The 20373-nt window shown below is 41.0% G+C and overlaps 1 protein-coding gene across 1 annotated transcript in view; it reads right to left on the bottom strand.

Moving 5' to 3' along the window:
• CCDC158 (coiled-coil domain containing 158) overlaps window positions 1–20373 on the bottom strand; it is an 86904-nt gene that overhangs the window by 21536 nt on the left and 44995 nt on the right. The window contains 10 exon segments of the mRNA XM_072863419.1: window positions 184–303; window positions 2905–3019; window positions 4181–4242; window positions 4244–4295; window positions 4981–5057; window positions 5397–5724; window positions 5981–6090; window positions 9356–9392; window positions 11562–11565; window positions 11669–11853. Of these exon segments, the coding sequence (XP_072719520.1) occupies window positions 184–303; window positions 2905–3019; window positions 4181–4242; window positions 4244–4295; window positions 4981–5057; window positions 5397–5724; window positions 5981–6090; window positions 9356–9392; window positions 11562–11565; window positions 11669–11853 (1090 nt within the window).

Raw genomic sequence — 20373 nt, 5'->3', positions numbered from 1 at the left:
GCAAAGGCCTGTGGGAAACTTTCTTCACAGCTAATTCAAATTTCTAGTAAAAAATAATCCTCAAACTTAATTATAAGGGGGCTGCTGCACTTCGGAAACAAGCAATGCGCAAATCTGAACACCAGCACTAAGGAGAGGCTTCTAGAAAGCAAGATTTTTTTCACTACTATCACTTGTTTTTACCAACAAATGATGAATCTGGTCATTCAGATTTCCAGATTCTTGGCTGTGTTGATCCTGTTCTGTCTGAGCTCCTGCTTTCTCAGAATGAGCTAGGTGCAACTGCTTCTCAAGATCTTTGACCTAGAATAAAGACAAATATTCATTAAGAATTACCTTAATGTATTCTATTTGAAATAGTATATTGGATTTCTTCTAGTTTTCTTGCAGGTTCTACTTAAGTCCAAATGTCACCTTTTGGCTCAGCAGAGTAATTCCCTAGGTGTATGCAGAATTGCGTTGTCTTCTTTTAGTGATTAAGCTCAATTTTATTGCAGAGTTAACTGAGGTTCCTGAGAATAAATTGGCTTGCACCCTGATCCACAGCTCTTCAAAAATTCCTTACCTACACTGTAAACATTGAATGGAAGGGGTAAAGAGCCCCTTTAGAAAAGAAGTTCAAGCTCCTTGCTTGATTTGCAGTACTGCTAGTTAGAAAAGCCAATATAATGCAAGTATAAGCAATTTATATGGAATCATTCAATGAGAAAACACACAAAATCTCCTACAGTGCTCTTCTATATAAACATTTCAGAATCTCCAATCTCTCTTTTGGCTAACACCAAAATCTGGGCATTTCCTTTCCACTTACTTAAAAATGTTGCTTCATCTTGTGACAAAAGCAATAATCTCTTCCCTTCCCCTTCTGCCCCCCACCCCCTCTTTCATTCATCTGATCATAATGATGACATAATTCTTTTCAATTAGTATTGGACAATTTATGCAGGGCTAATCCCAAAACCTCATGTCCTTCACCAAACGGGGTTTGGGAACACCACGATTATGTGAGAGGATGTTGTCAGGATGTTGTCAGAACTTGAAAGTTCTGAAGATCTTTTTATGAAGTTTTTTTTTCCCAAAATCGGATAAAATCAGTAATCTTCTCTTCCTAGAGCTCCAATGCCTAAGCAGCAGCAGGACATAATCAGGGCCTTTTCTTCCTGTAATTGCCTGAGGTCCTTTTTGAAAGGTGTTTCTCTCATCTTGTGGAGCCCTCCATCAGAAGGAGAAATCTCAGTAAATCCTAGATTACTTCTCCCTGAAACCCTCCTTACACAACTGCTCCATATTTCCACAGTAAATCTAAGCCTGAAGTACACCCTCTGCAGAGCTCAATGACTGTGTACAACGTGATCAATAGGGCTTTCACAGACAGTGACAGAAAGAGCTGTCCTCACACAGGGCCTTTCCTGTACAATTAAGTTCATTTAGGGAGAATTTGGTCCCAAGCATATATTCAGCCATATTCACTTTGTGTTTTATGATACAGTGAAATTCTTCAGAGGCACTCAGGCCTAACAGCAGCTTTTATGTAGCTAGGGCAGGGAGGTATATTCCTTCACTATGAATACATTAAGAAATGTACAGGCAAACATGTTTTGCTCCAAGTGGTAGTCACTTTCTCTGACTTGCAACTTCTGGCAGTGTATGAGATGATGGACCAGTCTACAACACTTTTTAATAAAGATATTAACATAGGCATATCCAAACAGAACACTTATGTATTTACATTTATATCCACCAACTTAAATACCAGATTTTCTGACTGCTGAAACTATCTGGTAGCAATAACTTACACTGGCTTTAGTTTTTACCTACTCTCGTGAAAATTTTAGTTGCTAAGGTGCTTTCCTACCGGAGAAGCTGCAGAGAAATCCTTGCTGTAAAAGAGAGACATACAGTTATAATAGCTTTATTTAGATTCTCTGTCACACCTTCCCAGGAATGATTCCACATAACAGCCTGGGATCAAATGATCTCCAACTATCAACTTGTGGCTCACTAAAGTCTACCTCAGCAATTCAGCAATACACTTCCTATTCAAAAGCAATTTTTATTGCACCAACTAGTATATTCTTTTATAGATGTACAAACCCAACATTTTCTGGAGTTGGCAGACTGTGAAAAACAGCCTTAAATTCATTCACAGTTTCCAATTTTTTATCTGTTATGAGGTAAACATTATGAAAGGGAACATGCCTAAGGGACATACACTACAATTATAGCTATATACGTGATATGACCTTATGCTGTGCTCTGCATGATTTAAATCAAAAGAATTCAGGTAAACAGACCTAACATGAAAAGCATACCGTATATCGTACTCTTCCTTGAGGATGAAATACAGTAATGGAGATTAATTTACAAATTCTCCATAGTTCAGTTATGATGCTGTGAAAAGTCACTTTTGGAACTGACTAGCGTGAGTTTTGATACATGTGAATCGATGGAATTGATAGAAGTGGAAACCTACAGAAATGATAAAACACAATGCCCTTCCTGCTCTGCTTTATAGCGCAAGTCCACATACACCATGGCTGCATATGCTTGACCTACACATCCCTGGCATTCCATCCTCAGACCTTTTTGGATCAGAGACTATCAGCTCTGCCAAACTTCATGGTACTCCTGTGACCTGAACTCTCCCTTTCCAATAGCATGCAGGAGAAGGATGCCTAAATGCTCATGACTTGTAATCTAAGCTGGATTTGGATCCATCAAGCATTTCTGCCTGGGTCAGCTCCACTAATTTTTGAAGGGAGTGGAGAGCAAGTGTTTTCAGGTTATTTTCTAAAGAAAACATGAATTATCTTTCACCAAAAATAAGAAAGAATTTGAAGATATTCAAAATTTTTATAAACAACTGGAATCCAGTTTTTTGCTAAAACAAAAATCCATACCCACCTTGTCTTCATACATCCTCTTGGCTTCCTGTAATTCAGAACGCAGCTGAGAAACTGTAGATTCCAGGTGACTAACTTGATGTGCACGCACTGAATTTTGGTTTCTTGTTTGTTCTCTAAGAAAAGTTTTAGGTGGAGAAATCAGAAACTGTAAGAACCATGAAAGCGTGAAACATTTTCACTGCAATCAGTATGACCGCTGACACTTACTGCTTTGAATTATGATTATCATTCACAGTGGGATCACATAAAAATTACAGTTTCTTACGGTTAGATTTGCTGATATCTATCTCAAATAAAAAATCACACGAATTGAAATGTTGATGCTTTTTATCCCTGAAAACTCATTTATTCTCAAGCAAGTTCTAAGAAAGCTAAGTCTGCTTTCAAATGCACTCCAACTATTCTACAGGCAGAACTGAAAAGCATTTCACTATCAGCTATTCAGTGTCAACTATGCAAGTCAAGTATTAATGCATACTGGTATTTAAATCTCATCTTAAGTTTGCACCACTGCATGGTATGTCCTCGTTTTTTTAACTGATATATTGAGCACTGACTTCTGAGTCATCAAGTAGCCGGTGAGAATTAAGTGTCTTTTTATTCGCACTCAATTGTTACCAAAGTCAACAGTACCAACGTAACTATTTATCCCAGCTGAAAATTACCCTTTCTTTTCAATCACCATTAATTATTATTTGTACATGTAGGCAAACAACCCAACTGTTTACCCATTCTTGTTTGTGATTCAACCGATAATGCTGCTGGAAATTAATTTTGTATCTGAATCCATAGAACATTTAGAAGGCAAAGGTGATGGTGCACTTAGCCACAGCTCTTAGCTTACATACTCTTTCATCCCTTAACTCTAGCCATGTACTCCTCAGAAACTGTTCACAACTCAGATAACAGAGATTCATCATCCCAAAAGCTCATGGCAAGAACAGAGATGACAGCTCGAGCCAGTCTGAACTTCCACTGACTTTGCTGGCCTTACTCTTCTTCTGAACCAGAGCAGTCTGAGAACCAGCCCGAGACTCCCAATCCTCAGAGTTTGCCTAATGTATGGCTATTTTGCCTCTCCTCTATATAGTACGGTTTAATGTTTTTTTCCCTTTTTTTCTTCATTCCATAATTTATGCAAGGACTGCTTAACTCTTTAAACAAAGACACTAAGAAACCAAAAGCGTAGGGCAGAGAGTAGAGTATACTGGCAGCATAAGCTTTCTCTCAAACTAAGGTTACTCTTAACATTTTCTATACTATAATCAAAAAACATACTGAATGATCTCCATCTGGCTTTGGATACTATTTGCATAGCTGCGTGCACTGTTAGCTTTATCAGTTAGTGCTGCCACCTCCTGTTCATGCTCACTTATTAGCTGCTCAATCCTGTTTCAAAAAGAAAATACTGGTTATAATTTTAGTCTTGGCAAGTAATAACTTCTCCACTGAAGAGATAATGATATTTTTCAGTAGTCAGAAATGTAATCATTTTGATGTTCTACTGTGAATGAAATATTATGTATTGAGTTACTGACCCTTTCATTTTGAACAGGTTGCTGTTCAAAAAGGTGGACAGCTGGGGAAATTAGGACTTCTTGAACAAGAAAGGACAAAGCTCTTAGTGAAATTAGTAAGAAAATGCTGATTTTACCACCAAAGTGACTACTTTCAGTCTTTTAACGGTGGAACTAGTCTCCCAACAAATTCTAGATGTCCACCTGTCCTGGTTTCAGCTGAAAGAGAGTTAATTTTCTTTATAGTGGCTGGTATGGGGCTAAGTGACCGATCACACTTACAAAATTGAAGTGTACAGATTCTTCCAAAATAGTATTTTTTGAGGCAGTGAATAAACCAGGAAATTGTCAGCACAGAAGGAAAAAGCAGCAGGAAGTTAAGAGCAAATAAACATCTGGAATGGAACAATTGTTAAGTCCTCAAAAACATCGCTTGCTGCCCCCCAGCCAGTCTGCCCCGCCCCCGCCAACATCATCATCATCAGAAAATAATTATCTGTGGAACGTGAAAAAATGTCTATTTATGTTTTATGAATAAATAAATGGAGAACAGGTACCTATTCTGATGTTGCTGAAGCAGAAGTTGTTTTTGGGTCCGTGAATCTTTTTTCAATGACTGAAGTTTTTCTTCCACCTATTGTGAACAGATGACAATGCTAACCCCTAAAGAAAAGACAGTCTAAACAGTAATTTTCAAAGTGTAATTTCCTTCCTTTTGCTTCCACCTTGAACTGTGAAAATGTGTGCAACATAGGTTAAATTCCAGCAATAAACCCAATCTCAAGTTGGGACAGTGTAAAAGGCTGGCATACCAGCACCTGCCATCTGAACTGCAAAGCAGCATTTGTACCTCTTTATGCCACAACCACTTCCTTAGGCCAGTTTAGATGGGAGCTCGTGGAGTTTTCAAAAATATTTTCTAAAAAACAGAACACAGAGTGTTGGAAGGAAAAGTAGCACTTTTTTCACATACCAAGACAACCTTTTCTTTGAGGTATGACACCTCCGAGTCTAAATCTCGCAGGACATCAGCAAATGCTGTGCTCAGGTTGTGGATGTGTAGGCTAGTAATATTCTCATGCTCATAGAGTTTCTTGCCTGTGCTGTCTTTGTAGTCCATTAGGATGCCATGTAGTTCCAGAAGTACTTCCTTGTGGCTGTGCACCATCTTTTTTAGATGCTCAGTTTGGCTGTCAGCCTCCCTCAGCATCTCCTCCTGCAGCTGGTTGGCAGCTTCCAGCTCTTGAATAGTATTTTTTAGCTGTATTTTTACATTCTCTTGGCTCTGGGATTCCTTTTGTCTGAATGCAGAAACCAAAGAAATAATTTAAAAACACAGGATTCACAACATGGACTTTTATCCTGACTAATAGGTATAATACTTATGTTGATTAACTGCTGTTTTTTACAACTACATAATAAGCCAGTTTCTAAACCAAGGTGCCATAGTCTCACTGTCTTCATTCCTGAGGGCAAGCTTCTCACTTAGGAGATCTGGTGTGCCTCTCAAAGCCCATATATACACTCTCCATAATACATCTGTCTTGGCCTTCATACCTGGTGTCCTGAAGCGCATCTCTTTCCAATTGCAATTCCATCAGTTTGGTCTGCAAATCAGCAATGATCAGTCTTAAATTGATTTTCTGTTGCTCATGTAGCTCAGTGGTCTAAAGAAGAAAAAAAAACAACCAACCAAGCTAAACCAACCGAAATACTGAATATATAACCTAAAAAAATGAGGCTGAGAGCAGCATGGATATGGGAATTAAGAGGTTATTTTTGTTTCTTTTCTTTTTTTTTTTTTTTTTTAATATTTCTTAGTTAACTGGCTAGTCACACTGTGCTATGGTGGACCAACTATGCATGGAACATCCTTACAGGGATTGTGCGAACAATATTATTACCCACTGCCTATTTCTGTCTGTCAAATGACATGTGGGAATCATGACGGCCAAGTACAATTTACAGCAGTCAAGAGGCTGCTCAAAATAGCACTGATGAAACTGTCCAAAGACTCAGCAATGACAAAAACAAAAAAAGCTCATCTATACATAAGAAGCTGCCGCAAATCTGCAACTCACTTCATTCAGCCTCTTCTGCACATCTCTACCTTTCTGCGAGTATTCTTCCAGAACATTTTCCACATGTTCTTTGCCAGCACCACTCATGGTTTTTTTCTCAGAATAAGTATGTATTTCACATTTGGAACAGAAGACACTTTTGGGTGGACTGCTACCAGTACTACAAGAGGCTGAGTTTTCCATCACTGTGCTGAGAATGGAAGAAGCTAAAACATTCTGGTTGCCAAGAAATGGGCTAGCACCACCTGAAAGACAGATAAATTTAAGTGTTGTAATAAGAGTCGTTACGTGAGAATCAACAGTCATCTGTACAAACTGGGCATTAGGGCCTCTCAGTATCTATCTATCGATAGTCAAACCTAGGAATTGTCTTTTCTAAGGACAACAAACCCAGCCAATTCTAGAGTTGCACAGTGGGTGGGGAATGCCACAGTGTTCAGAGGAGAACACTTCAAAAGTGCTCTGGGCTTGTGTCAACAAGAGCCGTTCAAGATGCAGGGCCTAAAGAGGATTCAACTTGAAACATGAGCTTATGAGCACCCTTCTAAATCACATAATAGTCTGCAATGTTTATAGTGATTTACTCCCAAATCTTGTTCTGAAATCCGTTTAATACTTGCCCACGCCTGGCATATTGCCACTTGGTAAAGAATCCTCATGACTCAAAGACTGTGTCATTGATTCCACTGGGAATTTGGTGGCTTCTTCGTGAAGTTTCAGAGCCTCTTTTGTTTGTCTTTCCAGTGCCTCCCTGCAGAATAGCACATAGAAACATTTGCTGAAAAGGCAGGACTGAATACAGAAGAGCATCCAACTGCACCGTGTCACAAATGCAACTTGAAAAGAGTAACTGAAAAAAGAAGTGAAACCAAAGAATTTGTTTGGTACCGCTGTTGTATTTTCCTGGTTTGCACTTATATTTGGCAACACAGTGCCACATCTTCAACTGCTGCAACTCCACTGTAGTCAAGTGAACTATCATGTTTTGCGACTAGCAGGCATAATGTATAAAAGTCCAAACAAATAAAATAACACTTCATCAAACAAACAGAACTAAATTGGTTAATCTTCTGAAAAGGGATTTCGTTTGATTTCCACATTTTTTCTCCTAGCTGGCCAGTAAAATGCTACCTTACTGACACAAAACTGTAACTGTATGGTCAATCAAACCCACAGAAATCTGTCAAATACTTAATTTGCAGGCATAATAAGAAACATCAGAAAACTTGCAGAATCAGAGAAGTGCTTGGTTATATAAAACCTTGAGCACAGAAGAAAGGAAACGTGCAGATTCACACCATCTGATTTTCTTGGAATTGATCAGGCAATAGATAATTTCCTACATTCGGAGAGGGGGGGGGATGTGTCTGTGCAAAGAAAGTAGACAGATAAGGAAACAAAAAAAAAGGCAAAAGAAAATTTTCTGACCAAGAGAAGAAATCCATTCTAAGTGAGAGTAATAGGCAAGTTTTGGCAGTTCACCTGTAAGCTGTAAATAGAAGAAAGCTAAGAGGAAACGTGAAGAAAAAATAGTTCAGGGACGAAGAGGAATCTGAAATTATGGAAAAATATTTTAAGTGGCAAGCCTACAGGTGAGGGAGGAATATGAGATGAGCAAGGAGAGCAGCTCCCTGTCATTTAGTGTCAGTACTGTTGTGTGAGCAACAGCAGGACTATGACATTCACAGATGACCCAATTACAACATACACAGTTGATTTCTGTCCACACAGCACTTTTTTTTCACAATGCAACAAGTCCCTGTGTCTGTACACTGCACTTGTTATGCTGCCTCTCTGCATCCGTATTAACACATCCTGATAAACCTGGAATTTCATTCTATAGTATTACTGATAAAAAAGATCAGAGGACACAGACGCAAAAGAGCTGCAGAGCATGGGGAAAAGCATCCTTCTGTTACCCTGAAAGTAGGAAGAAGGGGCACCAGCTACAGGCAAGGGTGGAAGTTCTATCAACACTACCTTGTTATTGTGGAGTATAACCTAAATGCATAAACAGGTTGAAAGAATGACTAGACAAATCCCCAGGACCAATAAATTTGACAGTTGGGACAGACATTCAGATTCATTAAGTCTTTACATTGTAATTCCCTGGACACTGAGATACTGAGGTATACTAAGCAAAAGTATCACTTTTTCCTGACCATTTTTCTATGCATCTGCCACTACACACTGTTGCAATAAGCACAGTGGTGAGATGATGCTTCGGTTTGATCCATCAGAGTCTGAGTGAATCAGTAAATCAAAGCTTTAGAAAGAAAAATACCATCCCCATTCTTATCAGTTGGCCATTAATTTTCCAACTCATTAGTGATCCTTCTTTGGGAGAAACTTTCAAATATTAGATACACAACTGTATATACAAACTCACTAAATCCAAGCACCACCTACTGGGAGAAAAAAAATATCACCCAAAACAGTAAAATCACTGAATTTCACAAGTGTCACTTCTCCAATGCTGAATGATTCTGAATCTAATAGTAGGCAGAATCCTGGACACCTGCAAATTCATTATCAAAAGGCAGTACTATATCCTGCTATTTGTGCAGAAATGCCATTGCCAGCAGGAAGAACTCATTCCATCGGGGACAGAAATGAAGCTATTATCCTGGCACACAAATTACAATGATCAGTGTAATTCATCCTTCACTGTAGAGTGCCTTGGGCAGCCATATCCTTAAATTTTGTGTTCACATCTTTCCTGTCACATTAGTATAACAGACTACACCTCAGGAATCTGTCAACTTCCATTTTCAGTGAGTGTGCTGTTTACTGTAATGACAGATAGCAGGTACAGGAATTTCTCTAATAACAAACAAAACCTGTGTACTACCTTAATTCCTGGATATTCTCAGTCATTGTCACAGCACCTGTGAAGAAAAAGGTCTGCCCTTATTTTCTAACATATTAAGAATCAACTTTAGGCAATAAAAAATGAATTTTGCCCACCTAATTTTAATACTGCAGGAGTAATTAAAGGATATTGAAGGAGATAGTTTCTCTCCTTTTTGAAGTCTTATGCTTGTCAGAATGAACACAGATGCAGGCTTTTATAAGTACTTGTTAGCATCGCCTGTGAAGTTTTGCAACAATTAAGTGGCAAAGCATATACACTACCACTTTCCTACGATGTTTCCAGATACAGAACTCTTGTACAAGAAACACTGAAAATGAGATTTCTATAAACATCTGCCTTAATCTCATCTACAAATGTTGTCTATCCCAACCTCCTTGATTAAAGCCAAATGGACTTTTTCCTCACAGAAGTGCTTTTGGAGCTATGGCCAAAAGAAAAGAAAAATTGAAGTCTGGGGTGAGCCCAAGGTGGGCAAGTCTAGATTTGGATGTCTTGAGTTTTGGGAGCATAACTGCTATTAACAGCCCTGGGGGGCAAGACTGTGAACCTTTTCCTCGGTGGGGGGGGGGGGGAAGGAAGAAAAATTTATTACTCAGGGGTAGCTTTGAGCTGGATGGTATCTGATGGGATTTTATTTGTGTTACTTGGATTTTCCTGGGTGACTGGTCCTCTCGAAGACACGGGACTACACTCCAAGTCAAGAGGTAGCTGCAGTAGCAGTTTCCATACCGTAGATTATTTGAAACCTTCAATATACCCACTGGATTGAAAGAGACCACTGTGGGTGCTTCCTAAGGGCACGTAACGGAGAAACCTGGAGCCCTTTATCCCAGACCCCAATCCCGAGTACCAGAAATGCTTCCTTAACATGAAAGCATTGCCTCCAACCCTCACATAGCAGCCCCTGAAAGTTCAACTGCTCCACGACGACAGGACCATTTTTCCTAAACCCGGACGGACCTTGTCATTTCCCTCTACCCTCCACCCGCGTTTTCCGTGCGGCAAAGGAGGGCGAAGCCGGCGGCGGCTATGGATCTCCCCGGCGGCGATAGTAGCAGGGGCCCAGCCGAGCGCCGGCAAAATGTCCGCCGCATGCGGCCACCTGCGTTTCCGTGGCGGGAAACGAGGGAGCCCTTGAGCGCCCCGCCCGCCCTTTTCTGCCTGCGCAGGTCTGTCCCGAAGTCCCTCTAGGCTCTATAAACCCTCCACACATTGCCTCTGCGGGGTTTTTTACCTCATTAGAGTGTGGACCTGCTATTGCCTCCCCAGAGGCTACTCCCTTACCGTGAGAACTGTCTCACCCCTTCTCCGGCCTCCTCCCCGGGGAGGGGCCCTCCCGCGGCTGCGACCCGATCCTCTGGGAGCCGCCCGCTTCATCTCAGCGTGGCCTCGGGGAAGCTGTGGCGTGGAAGCCAGCGGGCGCGCAGCCCCAGCGCCGTCCCCGCTCCCTGTCCCCGCAGGCGCTCGGCCCCTCAGCCTCAAAATGGCCGCTCACGTGTGCCCCCCTCAGGCTGTGGGCACAGGAGTTCAGGCGCCCTCAGGGCCGCTGGATTGCGATGGCAGGTGATTTAATGATGCCGTGCTTGAGACTGGAAATAAAAATCGTCTCATTCGGGGGTAGGGGAGAGCCTGGATCATCTTCCTCATGGTATTTGGCCAGCAAGGTAGCACATTTGGGAGGGTGACCATGAACTGACTGGAGGCAGAAGTTGGGGTGAGGAGGCTTCATCCCACCAGAGAAAAGGCCTGAGGGCCCAAAGCATCTTCCCAAAAAACAGTTCAGATATAAAAATTAAAATCTTTTGATTTTTACACCAATCTCTTCAGAGATTAAATGGTTTTGAATTCCCAAAGGTGATTGCCTGACTGGTATTTTCAATTCTCAGTGCGAGAGTGGGTGCAGAGTCAACAGACGATTGCTTTACTTCAGCAGAGAAAATGATGTGGCTGACTGTTCCATTTTGGATCTTGATTTCAGGAGTGAACACACAGATGTCAACAGGCTGTCCATCTTTTCAAGTTATTTGAAATAGCAACCAACAGCTTATAGCAGACACACCATGTTACAAGTTTCCAGGAACAGGTGTATGAACTGGGCCCAAAACAAAATCATCAGAGAGCTGGAGAACTTAAGTCAGAGCAAACTCAGGAGACAGACACACATGTTTATATATTTAAATACCTGACTAAGAAGAAAAACACATAACCATTCCTCAACGGAGAACACACCATTTTAATTTACAAGAGAAGAAAAGCATTCACCTAGTGCTAAAAGACAAACCTAAAGACAAAGGAACAAAACTGGTTTTACGTGGGCTACTTCAGACTGAGCGAAGAAAAGTAAGAATTAACCAGATGAAAATAGACCTCTGGTCTCCACTCGTCTAGCTGCACCACGCTCCAGAGTGGTCAGTGCATCAGCAGCAAAAAACACATGCAGAGGATGGAAAACAGCCTGAGGAAAGAAGAACTTTCTATTGCACCACCCAGAAAAAAGAGGCAGCACCGAAAAGATGTATTTTTCTTCTATCCATAGAGAAAAGAGGCAACAGAGTTTATAGGTAAATACGCTAAGCAGTATCCTGAAGCCAGATTTTGATGCTCAAGCAGTCTCAGATGTTAACAAAGCATGAAAACTCATCCGGGAGGCGGCCCGCACCTACCTCTGACAGACCCTGGTGAGGTTTGTTTCTCCCCTATTTTGGATGGTGCACTGAGGTTTTGCTCCTTGCTGCGGGGCTGGGAAAGGAGCGGGGCACTCATCATCTCGCATTCGCTCCCGCTTTTGCCCTGCTGCGGGCTGCTCATCCAGCTCCCGAACCCCTCCGGAGCCGTTGGGAGCCACCTGCCCCTTACCCCAGCCCCTTTGCCCGACTCGGTAGCCTTGGGAACAAACTCCTCCTCTGGAGCTGATCATGTGCATGAGGGGGAGCCAATAAACGCCGCATCCACTCTTTGATTTCTCCGCAAAGTGTCATTCAAAGTCCGGTTTCAGCGGGAAACTTGATAGCTTTACCCCATCAGGGTCGTGGCGGGGTGCTTTCTGCGGAGCATTACCTCTCCTGGCAGCAAGTGCCTTTTTTGTCTAGTGTTTGGTGCGAGTCCAGCTCTTGAGCACCCCAGCGTCTTTGCTGCTTCCCCCTGCCGCTCCTGAAACAGCAGTTACAACCTGGGGACAGAATAACTTTTAGGATGTAAGTCCTGAATAACTTTTCTCCTATTTTAGGAATATCTCTGAGAAGAAAAATCTGAGAATCACCACAGGTTTGCCAGCAAGATGCAAATATAAACTTCTTGTGTTGAAAATAATACATTCCTCCCACAGAGAGGACTATGAGCTGTGCAGGGGGATATAGCTTCAGAGGAAGGTAATGGAGTAATTTATGCCAGCAGAGGCTCTACTTCTAAAATACCTGGGCCATACCCACCAGCCATTTCAGATTTCATTAAAGGCATTAATAATGGCTTTAACTGTTAAATAATCACCCTATTTTGGGGGACACACCCCCCCCCAAATTAATCTGTCTGAACCTCCCAAGTTTCTTCATATGCCACATATCAAACATAAATGTCTACAGAATTTGCTCATCCTCTTTACAGGATGAGCTCCGATGTCTGGCCTTACAGTGAGAACATCTGGCCATGGTGCCTCAGATGACTTCAGCTGTAATCCATCTTGCAAGAAACAGCTCGGCACAGAAACCTCTGATCTCAGCAGATGGGTATATCTAAAAGCTGTCCAGTCGTGTACACAGCCTGCTAAGATAGAGAGAAGTACTATACAATTGTTCAATTAAATGAGGCGATGGCTGCCCTGACCATTTTGTGCTTCTCTCTTTTTCCAAACTGTGTAACTGAGTCTCAACACGGGAAACCCCTTTAGCATAATAATACTGGATAATTCTGTGTAATCATGCAATCTTTTATTAATGTAATGTTAGAATGAGGACTTATCTTTGATGTCCCTGCTTTTGTGCATTGTGTTAGGTTAGTCCATTCAGGGTGCAAAATGGCCTGTTTCTCTGGAAGGGCTTACGGTAATATATAGAAAAATCAGGGATTATTATTGCTGAAATGGCCTCAGTGTTGTTACAGTTATAATGCTTGTATAACAACAACAACCTGTATGTTGTAAAGTTTTGTTGTTGTACTGTGATGACTCTTTTTTGATTCCTGGTTCCTGATTTGAACTCTTGTTTCAGCTGGGTGATTCTCTGTGCATTATGTCAGATAGGTGAAAATTCAGATGCAGAGACAAAATCTGCAATTCTGAATTCAGATACCCTGAATTCACCTCCTTCACTTGTGACAGTACTTATGCTCTCCTTTGAGGGATGGATCTATTCCTCACCTTGGCTTGTTGCTTTTCAGTTTGCTTTGAGTAACTGAGGGACCCAGAGCTATTTTGTGCCAGAGGCAATATTATATGGAGAGGCTTTTTTATATTCACCAAAGAAAATTCTTTATTTTCAGACTTCAAAGACAAGTGCCTTTTCCAACACAAAAAGGATACAGATTCATGGATTTTGCAGCTTACTTGTTTCTCAGCTTTGTGCTTTCCTTTCACTCTCAGATCTCTGTTTTTCCCTTTCTCTGTGTGATTTTTCATATTTTACCTCAGGCCTGTCCAGAAAAGCAGGCTTATTCTGTGGCCTGGAGGGAAGATGAACTCAAATCTAACCTGGAATCTGAGCACAGCTTCCCTGTGTAGCCCTAGGAATGTCTCTCTAGACTAAATGAATTTTGAACATTGGTAGTTGATTGCAATACCTTTGAGGCCATACAGAGTCTTAACGTGTGTTCCTTCCTGTAATTTCTTCTTTTAGATGCAAGACTGACATTTTACAGAGTTGAGTGGATGGATATGTTACAGTCAGCAAGCTGATTGGAGGTAAGTATACAAAACCCATGTTTTCTGTTTACTTGTTTCTAATTTTTTTATATAATAAACCTTCAGGGGAATTGTTACCCCAGGAAGGAATTATTCACTTAAGGGATCCTGGGCTGATTCAGGACGGTTGTGTCTTTTGACACTTGTGTTTCGTTCTGTCCTACTGCAGATTTAGGTGAATGGCTTCAGAACTCAGGGGGAGAGGAAGAAGCTGGGCCAGCCGGCCGCTGGTGCTTGAAGGCCGTCTATTATTATTTAAAATTCCTGAAGCTCTTCAGCTTATATAGAGCCCTGTCTGGAAGAAAAGATAAGTTGTTCTGTGATAAAACCAGTGAGCTAGGAAGAAGAAGCACTACTTTAATTTTTCAGCCTTTTCATGCTTCATGTACAACCATGAGCAAGTCACCCGTTCCCTCTGCTTGTATCTGTGAAAGGTATGAAGACCACATTTCTATCCCCTTTTGTCTCCCTTGCCAATTTAAAATATAAATTCTCTCGAACAGGGCTGTTGCAAGCCTTTTCCTCACTCAGAAGCAGTTTGTGTACAACTAGAAATACAAAAGACCGCAAAAGCAGGAGCGAGTGCGAGATGATCAGTGCCCCCCTCCTCATCCTTAACTTTTTGTTGACCTGCTTGTAATGACAATTTTCTGCCAAACATGACATATTGGGTATCAGTTACAATTCTGCTCTTCTGATGTCCAACTCTGAGCCATTTTGGCATGTTACTCCTCTTCAGAAGTCCCTTCAGTACAGATGAGGTCTGCTTTATTTTGTAAACCTTCTCTTTAGAGCTAAGTTGTGAATTTGCTTCCTCTGAACTTACAGGATATAACTAAACAGCAGGTAGATTTGAACTAAGCATAATGTTCAGTTCCCCAGCCAAAAAGGCTGTAACAGATGTGTACAAAATTTAGGAGCTCAATTTCCTTTCTTTGATTTCTAGGTTTACCTTTAATCTGACCTAATGACTTGCCAGCTCAGGGGCCCAGGTAAGATCAGTAAAACCACTCTGAATACTTAGTAAAGATTCTGCTTTCTTTCTGAAAGGGAAAATCATAGCAAACGCCTATTAACTAAGCTGTGAAATGTTTCAATTTAAATCAACTTAAACTGACAACTGATACTGCCAGCAGATGGGGGCAGTATTGCTCTGATGAACTTCATTTGCAAAAGAAACTTGGCATATCTGAAGGAATTTAGGAAAAGTCAGAGCAGCCGCCAGCAAGGAGGCAGTGCCTTTACTGATGATAAATGAAAGGTTTGATTGTGAACTCTGAAAAGTGAAATCAATGGTAATTTCTCCTGCTTTAGCAGTGTAGTACTTGACAGCTGAGGGAAAGGGTTCTGACATGACTGTTCCAAATTTATTTTCTCTTACGCTTGAAACTGTGCAAAAGTTTAATTCAAATATATTATTCTGTGTGGACAGCACTTTTCTGAACCCAGGTCTCTTTTATTGCACCCCAACAGAGACTATCTCAGCTCTGTCCTGAGAGGAACTCCTCGTAGAAGCGTTCCTTTCTTGTAGTAAACAGTGCTAAGATACTTGTGCTATTTGAGGTTCTTGCCAGAGGCAGGTTGAGAAATAAAGGTTTGTGTTTAATACTTTGAAATGTTTCTGTGTAGGTGAATGGCAAATATTGCTTTAATTGTATTCAGTACTGAAATCCATTTCTCAGAAGAATTAGTTTTCAGCTAAAGCACAGCAATGCTCATCTGCATGTTGTTAATCCCACTTTCTTCGTCAATAGTTGCTGTATGTTATTATCTTGCACTGGTTTTGTTTGCATTGCATCAGGAAGTTAAATCCCACTTGTGTGGGCTGGAGTTGCTGCTATCTCTAGTGTTCCAAAAATCCTTTGGTTTCTTTGGGCATCGCCAAGAGCATGGTGGGGATGGCCCAAACAGTTTTCTCAGTGAGAAATGTATGAATAACACAGATGGGAGCTGGGTTCTGTGAGCATCTGAAAGATTTTTAACTCCTGTGTGGAATAAGAGCCTGCTGAGAAAGCAGCACAGTATCTGGCAGCCCTTTTTGGGTGATTGATCAAACCTTTTTCCTTAGCTGGTCATGGGTCTCTGACATATGCAAGTACCTGTATGTGACCTTTTCAGAGCTGGATTAACAGTATAAAGGACTAGCAAATCTGGAGGTTGTAGGGGGAGAAAATTATGTGCTTGCAACGGAGACAAATTTGATGGAGTTATTGGCAAAAATGATGCTGGATTCAGCACCTGAAATGAATTGCAGCGCTGGAGTAGGAGAAAAACTGTACCTCAGAAATTATGTTGATAACTGTTAATCATCAGCCACTGTAGGCACCATGAGAAATACAGCTCTTACTGAAATTCTGGTGTCTGCAGACGTTAGGTGTAGTGACCAACGTTTTGTATCAGAAATTTATATAATCCAAAGAAGTACCTTGGCTTGTTGACAGACTGGCATGTTCTTATGCAGTCTTAAATAGTCCTGATGGCTATGGATTGGAGGATGTATGGCCCCAAGAGACAGCTCCCGGAGTCTTAGCCTGTCTCTAGAAGATCTGTGGAGGGACAGAAATGAATTGCTCTTTGTGGTGATTTGGAATGAGAGTTTTTACAGTGAAACACTAGGAGTGTAAAAGTACAGAAATCTGATTTGAGTCAGGCTAAAGGGTGAGTTCTGGATAAAAGCAATCCATGAGCCTGACCAGGATGTGAAGCTAATGAAAACTCAGCCCCTGGGAGGGAAGCAGAGGGGACAAAGCTCAATATAAGCAAGGATTGAGGATCATCTACCATGAAAAATACAGGGAGGGGCCTCTTTTCTGCATTCCTCTTCATGGCTATTGGGAACGAGAGCTGGGACACATGGGGCGAATAGAAGGCTCTGGGGAAACTGTTAACATCTTAAAGGGGATGGGAATAGGGCAGCATGAAGGGCATGAACAAATGCAAATATTTCTGGTTTTAGAGTCGCAGCTCCAAAGCTTTTCCCCCGCAATTCATTGTGGGTTTATTAACACAAGATCTTCACAGCTTTCAAAGCCCGAATGAGAAATAATGCACATCCCAAGCATTGTAAGATCAAAAGTGCGGGCACCTTAGAGGCATAGGCACTACTATTTGTTTAATCAGCTATGCCAGCAGGAAAGGGAGTGGTCTGTGGGCTACCCTCTCTATCATCCCATTCAAGGGCCGATAAAAACCAGAAAATTTTTTTAACACCTTCAGTGATATATGCTGTCAACACCTATTTAAGTGATGAGTCAAATGCCTAAGCCTACATGCATATATGCAAGCACAGATGCACCCACATCGGTAAGTTCTACAGTGGTCATTGGCGACTGCCTGCATTAATAAAAGTATCTTAAGTTCTTACTGTTATTTCTTATTCCATATATTGGGAAAGCATGGACCTTTTATGATAGTGTAAATGGGGGAAAGAAATATGTTCAGGGAAGTTGGTAGGCTTCATGCGGAGGAAAAGCACTTTATGAGAGCAAAATTATTAGCAGTGCTCCACTGTGCTGATTTGGAACAGGTCCATTGTATTTTCAGCAACTGGCAGTTTGGATTGTTACAATTCCTTGGCAAGTACAATAGAAAGATGGTGGCTTCCGGGGGCATAATAAAAGGGTGAGCCCCAGCTTTTGCACACTGCATTTTATAATTGCATGCTTGATGTGCACAATTGGGCAGCACTGCCTTACTTGCCTTAATCCATCTCTCTTTCTCTCTCTCACTTCCTCACCCTCCCTCATAGCAGCAGTAGCTGCTGCAGCTTTGGCAGATCATCGGGGAGAGCACAGAAAATGAAAAGAGCTCAGCTATAGTCTTAACATTTTTCCCAAAGGATTAATTTCACCTGCTTCTCCAGTTTTCCTGATAGACTTTTTTGCGCTTTTTAATCCAATAAGTATGGAGTTATTTCACATTTCAAACCCCTCTAAATAGTTTTAGGAATGGACTTTCTCCTCCTCCCCCAGCCTCTTTTTTTTTTTTTTTTGACAAGTCAGAAAATTGTGAAGTAAGCGGACAGAGTAACTGAGAGCCGGAGAGGGAGAAGACGCTTCCATTCTTTTAGTGCAGTGGGCTGAGGCAAAAAGGCCATTGTAATGGTAAATCGCACGCAGAAAGGAAGAAAAGACTGATAATCAATCACAAATGAAGCATTCGTTTGGATTTTGGCAATTTGCTGGCCAGGAGCTTTTAAATCTATAAACATTTTATTTTTCATTTTTTGCTTGCATCTTTGAAAGCACAAGTTTGATATACCGAAGACAGGAAGATAAATCTTCACAAAGCTATCATGCCCAGAATACCTGGGAATGGGGAAAGCACAGAGCTGAAAGGCCGGTAAAACCTCGCAATTCTAAAGGAGAAATGTTTTTAACCCATCACCTTGGACTCCAGCTCTGAAGAAAAATTTTCTGTCTCAGACTCTTCTTGTTTCATGTGTTCAGGGATGACTTGTGGTGGGCTTCAGGGGAGTTTAATTTGCAGCTTCGTTGTTCTGTGATTGCCTGAGTGGGTTTTGTATTTGTCTGAGTATGTGATAGGACAGATGAGGATGTTAGACAATATTAACACCAGCATATCACCTTCAGAGTCCAGCATTACCCATAAAGGAAGATATATCTACCTGGAGGCACTGCTTCAAGGAGGCGCTCCATGGGGATTCACACTGAAAGGCGGACTGGAGCACGGGGAGCCATTAATCATCTCAAAGGTATTTTTCTTATTTTAAATGAAATACAAACAAGTTAGGAGTGGTGCCCAATTTAAAGGGCAAGTGTTGTAAAATAGCACTGAAATGTTATATTTGACACTGTATTTGGCTTGGTTTTGAAAACTGTTGAGCACCTATTCAAGTCAGTAGGTTTGCTCAGGAGCTACGTATTTGAGCAACACATGAGAGCTCTCAGCATTGTTTAACTATCAAAGTGCAGTTTTTGTCCCACAACTATCAAAGTGCAGTTTTTGTCCCACAGGAAGTATCTTGACTTGCAGAAATTGGCTCTATTTATTTCACTGCTATGAATGGGAGTGAGTAGGGGACTCTCATGAGGTCATCCTGTGTCACGAAGTCATAGCATATCTGAGCACGTTCAGTAATCCATCGCCACCTCTTCTGAAGAGAAAATAAAGTAAGTGCTTTAAGTCACATGATGTGATGTTGGCTAATTAGAAGTGTGTGGGGGGAAACAGAATAATAAATACTTGTACCTATTTGGTATGGGTTTATATTATGCTATGTTAGTGGTTTTCTCACCCTACGTACTCTCTACTTACTAAATATCTATTAAGTATGGTACGCCTTCAAGATTTTTATTATTTTAATTATTCATGATTGAGTATTGTCAATAGGCAACTAGTAGCATAGCTTACAAGGATATTTTGAGGGAAAAAAAATGGGAGAAAGAGTTCCTTGCTCTCATTGGAAGTGGGCTATTAAAACTACCCAGGTACCTCAAGATGCAGATACTGAAGACAATGGATTTTCAAAAGCATCAAATTTAATCTATGAATATCTACCGTATGTTTGACCTATGGCCCTAAAACTGTTTTGAAAACAGGATTTAGGTAATTCTGAAATTTTACCTGTAGTGGCTCTTAACCGTATTTCTTTTCTATGTCACCTGTCTGGTGCATTCTGCTTGTTTATAGTATGCATTTATATAGCAAGCTGCTAGGTGCATATACGTACTTATGTCTAATCTTACTCCCTCATGTAAACTGGGACGTATGTGGCGACTTCAAAGGATCAGAACCAACGTCGGCTAAAAGAAAATGCTGATACTCAAAATCAATGTTGTTCAAATCCTGCAACTCACTGCGCAAACACATTCACATGAAGACTGTCAGTCACTTGAATAGTTCACCTGAAATAAATTATTTGTAATTAGTGCATCTACATGTTGAAAGTAAAAAAGGGGGACTTCCATAAAAGTTCTTTCATCATAAAGGGATTCTAATAATTTCACATAATCATCTTTCTTGCAGGACCTTCCTGGAGATTGGCATAGCCACATAAAGCAAAACTAGGCTCTCTGAAATGGTGTTATATTTTTTCATTTTATAAACATGAGGGACTAACACTTCAGTCAGGTTGTTCACT

Source organism: Ciconia boyciana, chromosome 5 (assembly GCF_034638445.1).
Source record: "Ciconia boyciana chromosome 5, ASM3463844v1, whole genome shotgun sequence".
NCBI classification, from domain to species: domain Eukaryota; kingdom Metazoa; phylum Chordata; class Aves; order Ciconiiformes; family Ciconiidae; genus Ciconia; species Ciconia boyciana.
This window is presented reverse-complemented; position numbering and strand designations above follow the sequence as displayed.